Here is a 9,426-nt window from a genome sequence, read left to right as displayed (position 1 = left end):
TTCACTATGCTGTTTGTAGTAGCTTACCCGCACTCCTATCTTTTTAATTCATTATTAAACCTACTCCTGCATTACCCCTATTTGATTTTGTATTTATAACCCTGTATTCACCTGAACTAAAGTCTTGTTCCTCCTGCCACCAAACTTCGCTAATTCCCACTTTAACCTATACATTTCCCTTTTTAAATTTTTTAACCTACCTGTCCGATTAAGGGATCTGACATTCCACGCTCTGACCCGTAGAACGCTAGTTTTCTTTCTCCTGATAACAACATCCTCCTGAGTAGTCCCAGCCCGGAGATGCGCGCACACGCACACACACACACACACACACACACACACACACACACACACACACACACACTCTCACGCAAGTGCAACTTGCACACACATCCGCGGTTTCAGAGAGCAGAAACTACACAACCCTGTCTCACTCCCTTCCCAACCACTGCTTCCCTTTCATGCCCCTAGACTCTTATAACTGCCATCTGGTTTCTGTACAAATTGAAAATAGCCTTTCGCTCCCTGTATTTTACCACTGCCACCTTCAGAATTTGAAAGAGAGTATTCCTGTCAACATTGTCATAAGTTTTCTCTAGGTCTACCTTTCCTTAATCTATTTTCTAAGATAAGTTGTAGGGTCAGTATTGCTCTCTGAAACTGCAGAAAGCTATGATTGCGTGAATCTTTTTATGGTGCCTATCGCGACTCAGCACCTCTGCTATATGGTGAGTAGCAACTCTCCTTCTCCCATATCATATCAAACACGATCCACAGCTCTCACCATTTTCAGCAATTTTCCCTTAATTCTTTTGCCATAAACAGGTTTCCTGTTTTACACTTAGAATGGATTACAGTGCTTCAAAGGAATCAGAAGAGTATACCTTCCAGCCTACTATACCACCCCGTTCAGGAATACACCAAGCATTTCTGCACAATGTCAGCATTGCTGAAAAATAAGACTGACTCTTAAAATATGCTACAAGCAGAGTAACCTCTTGTAATTATCTTACATATGACCCTAAAGAATTACATATGCTAGTGAAAAAGTCCGAGCTACAGCTGGAAAAATAATAATTTAAACATTTCAATCTTACAATACACATGCAGTCATTCAGAACACAAGAAACCAAAAAAAGATATTATCCCCCATATACATTTGACAAGTTTAGAATAGCTTATACTTTAAAAAATATGGTAAAACAAAACTACTGCAACTGACATACTTTCTCAACATGGTTGATTGATGAATTCTGTAATGTGATTTTGAAACTCTATAGAGGTGATGTATCTTCTCAACAAATGAACAGATGCAAAATGTTCCATAACTGATTCTTTTATGTGTGTGTATTTTTCATTCTTAGAGATGTATACAGCTGCAAAATACTTACAATATAATTCAACTGAAATGTTTTGTTCACAATGGAATGTGATTATAGATACAGTGATCAATAAGGAACTGTATTCAAAATTCAGGATGCACATTAAACACATGCAAACAAATAAAAAAATATCTGTACTTCATAAACAAATATTCCTAAAATAAATACAAAATATACAGGCACCCCTCACTTCAAAACTTTACTTTAAGTAAAAAAGTAATCCAGTATTGACAATAAATCTCTTAAAAACACTGTTCTACCACTTTTAACTCTTACACTGACAACCCATGTTCCCTAAAGACAGTCAGCCATTTTTGGCCATACAAAAACAATGAGAGCTACAAAAATCACTGCAACAATATACTCCATTCTTCAGCCATATTTATACTTGGTTTTCGCACTACTAACACATTGCTGTTGTTGTCATATATAGTATTTACAGTTATTTTTCCAGTACCTGCAATAAAAAATAAAATAAAAAAATGAACAGTAAATAATTGGAACCATAGCGAAGACTATGAGGGGTAGAGAGATTATAGCATACCTTTACTTTCAACAACTGCACTCTTAATTCCTGATTCAATACCCATGATTACCACCCTTTCTAGCCAAGATTTGGTTGAAAAACTTCCTTCTTTCTTGATTTTCCTGTAAAGAATGGAATAAAAAAGCAAAAAGTTAGTTTACTTGGCAAAAAATGTTTCACTTTACTAGTATTATTAGCAAAAATTAACATTTCTTCTTCAAATTAATTAAATCATTCATTGCAATAATGTAGCAAAAAGAAAATAATTATTGGTCTCCAAGTGTACAGAAAACTCTGATTTACTTCTTTTTGGTGACACAGGACAGGTTAGTATTTGCAAATAAAAACACACTACTATCCGCTTTCCAATTATGTATATTATTTAAATTACAGGTAACCCTTCTGATGTCAACTATTAAATTTTATATTTTTCATCATACCATTACACTATACATTTTGTTATCATCAGAAATTAACACTTGGCTGCTGATATTAACTATAAAATTTATTTTAAATTATAATGCTGTTTCAATTAAGATCCAAAGCATTTGAACATAAGTATCAATCAGTAAACTTGGTGGCCATACCTTCGATCACTTCTCTCTACTTTTGATGACTGGCTATATATGGAGAACACTGACAATACTCCTACCACTAAAAGCATATGCAAAGGACATTATTTGCTTTTTATTATTTCTTCAACTGGATGATACATTGAGGACTTTAGCAACATGTAATGCTTGAAAAAAGCATTTGTCACAGGACAATGACAAATGTTTGCTTAAAAAAAGAGGCAATTTTTGCATTTAATCAATAAATACACTAACATACTATCCAGATAGTCTGGATTTATTTTTCTGGGGTGAATTTTATACAAGGAGTACTGGAAGAAGCTTCAAATTAGATGTGTGTGCTGGAGTATTGTTCAAACAAGGATTATTCCTTTTTGTTGGTCGCACTCAGATGGTTCATTTGGAAGAGCAGATAGAAAGCTGACTCAGACCTCAGTCAAGCAGGCAGTTTTAATATGTTGCAGGGGTTCACTGTTGTATATTCTCTGCTACAAAGAGAAAGTTTGAGAATAGAAAATTTGGTAACAGAAAGTACCTAAAAAGTTGAACAGTGAGAATGTATTTTGGGTTCCACCAGCAACTTAACAGAGAGCACTATCAGATTTCAAATGATTGAATTTATTATTGGAATTAAGGAGTACATAACTGTGCTCTTCTACTTGTATGAAAATTCCGTTGTAAGGTATAAAAAGCTTTTTGACACTTTTTTTGAATGGATATTAGAAATGGGTATCTTTATTCATTCATACCACAGACCAAGTTTTCTTTCAGCCATGGTTCACACTGAGACAATATGATATGCGATACAACACACTGCAATAAAGATTGAATGGCATGTTGCAATAATAATCACTCGCCATTATGCTTATCAGTTGACACTATGTTCCCACTGGGATGATCCGATATGTGGTGGACTCTCCATATGACGATACAGCAGGAATCAAGTTTCCGTTTGTTGCAATCATGAGCTATTCTGAAGAGAACATTATTGTGGCTTATGATTTAATGCTCAATAGCCTGAAAAAGAAAAGGAAGTACTTGGTGTACCCATACAATGCTACAAATATCAACCATAGTTTGGCTGTGGTATCCCATGAGATCTTCCAACACGAACATAAATTCCATGTATTCTACAGAATGAGTCTAATATCGGCTACTCTGACAAAACAGGACATAAATTTTTGACATTTTATTTCTCTTGTTGAGGAACTACAAAATACAATAAGGTAAGCTGATGAAAGTGTGTGAATGACATTAAAAATGCAACCAAGAAAAGTTTATTTTTTATGAGACCACCTAGTATGGTACTTTATTCAAGGTGGTACATACATAAATAATAGTTACAGATTAATCAACTGCAGGCAGCACTTCTCAACAGTTCAGTATCATAAGGTAGTATGTGATTCAATTTGAGGAGTATTCAGAAAAAATGTTGCTGGACTTGAAGTGAGATCAGTCACCATCGAAGGTGCAGCAGTGGGTGATGAACTCTGCACAATGGCAGAAAATGTATTTGAAAAAATGGGAGAGTCCCATGACGATAAGAAAAATCCTGTTTACTTCTCCGCTTTGTCCAGCTGCATGAGCAACATTCATAAGTGACAGGAATTTAGTTAAGTTCCAGATCTATTTTATGCCTGTCACAAAGTTTAATGAAATCAGGACGCTTAAACTGGGGGAAAAAAAAAAGGGGGGGGGGGGGGGGGGGGGAAGCATGAGTCAGCATCAAAAGCTGATGGCTCCTGGTGTCTTTTCACTTCAGCAAGATTTTCGTTTGCAGCTTCAGCTTGTACTGGGAGCATATGAAAAAGAGAAACATGAGGCAGCACCATACTCTGCATAGCAGGTGGCAATAACAAAATGAGAGGCACGTGACTGCCAATATTGTGGCAAGCAACCTCCAATACATCTCACACATCTTTTTGAGAATGTAAATAGATATTGTTCTCGTTCCAACATTAGAAACAATTTTGATATGACAGCTATATGTGGCAATCTGAGACCTACAATCCACTAAAGTCAAACTAGTCCACAACTACATTCTTCACAGCAACCTTTCCAAAATATGCACAGTGATTTACTTACCGGCAAATTATCACAATAACAACAGGCAATAACAAAAAGAAAACCAATTCATTATCACTCTGTGATGTCAAACTATAAGATGTGGAAAAATCAATTTTTTCTTTTTCTCTTTCTTTTTTTCATGAAAAAGTTTCCTCAGATTCAAAATGAGGAGGACTGCATAGTGGAGAACATATGCCAATCCCAAAAGCAGTATTTAATTTTTTACACAAAAGTAAAAGTTTTACTAAGAAATGAACTAGAGACAGATGTAGCTTTGCTTCATCTACAAAGTTTGTGGCACATCATATGACTTGGGTGATACAGTTTTCCAGCAAGAACCAAAACAATTTTATTTGGCACAAAATCAGAAGTGGCACATGGATATTTGTCATAAAATTATGAAATATAAGCACTGGTCTGAAAAATAGGGCAAACTCAGCTAATTTTGTAGTACAGCTAATTTCGCAGTACCATACATATTCTTTCACTGCGAAATTGTACGAGCTGATTTTAAGTACAAACACTGCACCACAGGTGGCAGCACCTATCAGCAGCGTGTGATTGAGAAAACAGCTACCGGAGAGCATCCTTCTTGCTGTGACAAAATTTTTTCCAGTGTGGTTGAGAATATTTTCAGTGTAGCACGTGTTCGGTGACAGATTTCTGGTTTTTTTTATCGATACTGCTGATATAATCTGAAGTGTAAGTATAAGACTTTTATTGATGGTTTCTTCACAGTCCTCTATTTACTTTGAGGTCTTGTTCACCATTTTGACACCAATAGTTTGCTTGAAATTCACTTTTTCCAGTACTGAAGTTCTTAAAGATTTGGTGCTGCTGGCGGGTGCATAAAGCAGTTCGAGAAGCACGCGAATCAAATAAAAGAACGTATTTTACATGTTGTTATGCCGAATTAAAGTGCTTTCATGATTTGAACACAATACTGACACTCATAAAGGAAGTCTTAAGGTATTTATTGGTTTAGTTTATTACAGATGTCTAAACCTAGAGGCAAATATGGAGAACAGTACAGCAGAAAGGATTTGGAAGAAGCTGTACAAAGGGTGTTAAAGGATGGCTGGTCAATTTATAGATACAGTAAAGATTTTGGCATACCTTACAACACCCTAAAGGATAGACAAGAGTTTATGCCAATCCTGTGGACTGTGCTCTCATGAAAAAGGGGCGCTCCTTCTTTTTAACAAAAGGAAGAGGAAACTAAATCGGTTAAGTATGCAACTGAAATGCAAGAACTGGGTTTCGGACTGTCGGCAAGTGATATGCGTTGTTACGCTCGCAAATTAGCATCAGAGATACCTCAGGGGAACCCATTTGGGAAAGAAAGAGACAAGGCAGGATGGGACTGGTGGAATTCATTTAAGAAACGATATGGCTTAAGTTTACGTCATCCAGAAAATCTGTCATATCATAGGGCCGCAACTTTGAATCGTTCTAATTTGAACGATTTTTATGATATATACGTACTGTGTATGAGAAAACATGGCTCGGGACAAAGCCAAATCTAATTTGAAATCTAACGAAACAGGATTTCCAATGGTGAATAAGCCAATAAAATTGTTTCATTGAAAGGAGGGAAATGTGTCAACCAGAAGCCAACTGCTGAAAAGGGGGAGACCAACAGTTATGATTGCTGCCAATGCTATGGGACAAACAGTGCCTCCCCTGTTTATTTTCAAGGGGGTTTGTGTCACCAATAGCTTGAAGGAAAATGCTCCTCCACTGAGCCAGTTAGCAGTCAAAAAATAGCTGAATAAATTCGGAAATGTTCTTGGAGTCCTTGAAGCACTTCATTAATCACATTCCTCTCACTTGTCCTGTTCTGCTATTGATGAACTCACATTCTAGCCATGTCTCTCCAGAAGCTCTACAATTCAGACATGATAATGGCATTATTTTTGTTATCTTTCCATCACACCACTCAGATCTTGCAGCCGTGTGATGTATCCATGTTTGGCCCTCTAAAAATGGCTTAGAAAGGAATGTGAGATACTTTATGAAAACTGTGGTTACGAGCCTACAAGGATGGATTTTTACCATCTGTTCAAGAAGTCCATGGACGAAACTATATCTCCAGCCACCAACAAGAGTGGTTTTTCTAAAACTGGAATTTTTCCCATAAATAGAGATACCATTCTAGATGTCACTTTGAAGGTTTCCCAAATTCATGTGACCTTCAATGCGCAGCAAGTAGAGCTACCTGAAAGAACAGTAGATGGATGTGTAACTGCACAGCAAAAAAAGTTCATAATGTGCCATCTGAGATAAAAGTGTCAACAGATCAAACTGAAAATATCTGGGAAGAAATTAACATGCCTCTTCCTAAATCCATAAAATCATGGAGAAAGAGGAGACATGCAGCTACTTCAACCAGAGTTATTGCTGATGAAGGCATGTTGGTTGCATGAGGCCTGAAGACCCCTGAAGAAAGGGAAGCAGAAAGAATAAATTCCAAATCAAAGGGGAATGTTCCAGCAGAGAGGCAACAAGGAAAATGAGTACTTCAAAAGCTAGAATGGGAAAATAGCAAGCGTGCACACAAGTAGTTCCTTCAACAAGATGATGTATGCCTGTACAGAGAAGATTAATAAGAAATGCAGTAAAGGATGACAACATTTGTTCATTGTGTGGTGGAAATTACGAAGATGATATAATGATGGCCAAGAATAGATTTGTTGTTTGAAGTGAGAGTGCTGGTTTCATCTGTCTTGCCGAAGACTGAAGGTATATTATGCTCAGTTCACATGCTGTTTATGCAGTGATGCTGATTCCAATTAACTTTAATCACATTTTCGATTTTAAGAACTAGCTTCAATTACATTTCCGATTTTAAGATTTTGTATGACTGCAGTAAATAATTTTGTTTATTTTATTATTCATTTTTATGTTAAAGTATGTAATTAAATGATCATATTACCTTTGATTACATTACTTATACTACTGTAGTAATAGTAAACATAATAAAGTATGTTCCTATGGGACCAAACTGCTAACATCATCGGTCCCTAAGCATACACACTGCTTAATCTAACTTACACCAAGGACAACACACACACACACACACACACACACACACACACACACACACACGGGAGGACTCGAACCTCCGATGGGGGAAGGCGGAGGGGGGGGTGGGCGGAGGAGCCGTGTGAACCGAGGCATGGCGCCTTAGACTGCACGGCTACCCTGCATGGCTCTGGTTACATTAAATCATGTTCTGATGACACCAAAGTATTTTCTTAGAATTGTAACTGCTACTGCGAAATTACCCGAGTGTTGAAAAATTGCCCGAGTTCTTATTAATACAGTAAATCAGCACTATTTTAAGAAAGCTTTTTGTATCTGAAATTTAACTTTCAATATTTAACATTTATATCAACGAATTAAACTACTTTTACTTATCATCTGACACAAAAATTCCATTTTTAATATTTCTTTTAAATACTAGAGGCAAAAAAACCTTAATACTGCAAAATTAGCTAAGTTTACCCTAAATAAATATATTACACAATCCCATTTCTCAGCTTCTGTCAATGGTTTTATACAAATATTGAATTAAGAATTTTCTCTATCTTTTTTCAGTTACCTTGATGTAAGTTTATTTCCAGCAAATTCAAGAGATAAATACAAATATGCTCCTTTCTTGTATTCAAAGGTCTCTCCATCATCCATGTATAATCGGCCAGAAGCAGTTTTCTAAGGGCAGAAAAAAGGAAGACAAATTTAATAACTAAATTCTTTAAATTTCACTGCGCGTGTACAAAAATACAGTAACACCTGCAGGATGTCATAGGAGGAACGCTCAATGTTCAGGGTTACAGCAGGAACAATCACTGAAAGCAAACAAGTCTATTAAACCTGGGCTCTAAAATGCATACCTCAAGAGATAGAGCACTTTTTCCATCTTCGATACTATGAACAAATCTCTTCTACTGTAACTCCTTTGCTCTCCATATTTTGAGAGGTGATAGTACAGTCCAAAACAAGAAAAAAAAATTCCAGTAAACATGGGCTCTGAAGTGCCTACTACCTTGAGAGGTATGAGGACTTTTTCATCTTTCCTAATTTCAAACATCTGCGTGCTCATAGCCCTTAAGGTATGCATTTTAAAGCCCATCTTTACTAGAATTTTTTTTTTCTTTGAGTGGTTATTCCTGTCATATACCTCAATATTGACCATTCCTCCTGTTGCACCCTGTATAATATTTAGTATAAAGTCTGAACAGCATGTAGCAAAACATCAGAAGACTACCATTATACAACAGAACACTGCAATGCATTATGCATGATTTTCAATAACTTTATAACAGTAATCACATTAGGAAGAAAATTTATATTTCTATTCATCAACATTCTATTAGAGTTTCATTACTTTTCAGTTTCTCAACAAAAATACATTGTATTATCTGAGTCCATAAAATACAATATCAGAACTGTGCATGTCAATATTACTGATATTTCTGCAAAAACAACTGCACATTATTTAAATCTTCAGATCTGACATTTAAAATACCTTACAAGAGCATACCTATATTGCCAATTGTATTTGATCATATTAAGATATGCGTGTATAACCTTGTTTTTCTAAAGGTAAGAAAAAGAGTAGTCAGAAAGTTCAGTTTTCTTTTACCCAGTAATATGGAGTAATGCATGCATAAAATATTCATCTGCAAATGTTATTCACGAAACAAATAAGAACCAGCTGAAAAATGCTCCTCTCAGAGCACAAAGTCATTAAAAGACTTGACAGAAAAGTCAGGAACCCGCTTTGTCAATCCTCATTCTGCCTCCCTCACCATACTGTCTCCTTTAGCCTTTCTGTCCCATGGCCACTGTCTCCACTATACCTCGACATCTTAAA

At 36.1% G+C, this 9,426-nt stretch overlaps 1 protein-coding gene across 1 annotated transcript in view; it reads right to left on the bottom strand.

The window, feature by feature from the left end:
• Window positions 1-1,320: 1,320 nt before the first annotated feature.
• LOC126457352 (neutral alpha-glucosidase AB) overlaps window positions 1,321-9,426 on the bottom strand; it is a 120,796-nt gene continuing 112,690 nt past the window's right edge. The window contains exons 15-17 of the mRNA XM_050093581.1: window positions 8,152-8,261; window positions 1,927-2,030; window positions 1,321-1,839 (exon numbers count right to left, since the gene is read on the bottom strand). Coding sequence (XP_049949538.1) covers window positions 1,730-1,839; window positions 1,927-2,030; window positions 8,152-8,261 — 324 coding nt within the window. The 3' untranslated portion in view covers window positions 1,321-1,729. The remainder of the gene's footprint in view (window positions 1,840-1,926; window positions 2,031-8,151; window positions 8,262-9,426) is intronic.

This window comes from Schistocerca serialis, chromosome 2 (genome assembly GCF_023864345.2).
Source record: "Schistocerca serialis cubense isolate TAMUIC-IGC-003099 chromosome 2, iqSchSeri2.2, whole genome shotgun sequence".
In the NCBI taxonomy this organism is placed as follows: domain Eukaryota; kingdom Metazoa; phylum Arthropoda; class Insecta; order Orthoptera; family Acrididae; genus Schistocerca; species Schistocerca serialis.
The sequence above is the reverse complement of the archived record's forward strand: the minus strand, read 5'-3'. Positions and strand labels throughout refer to the sequence as shown.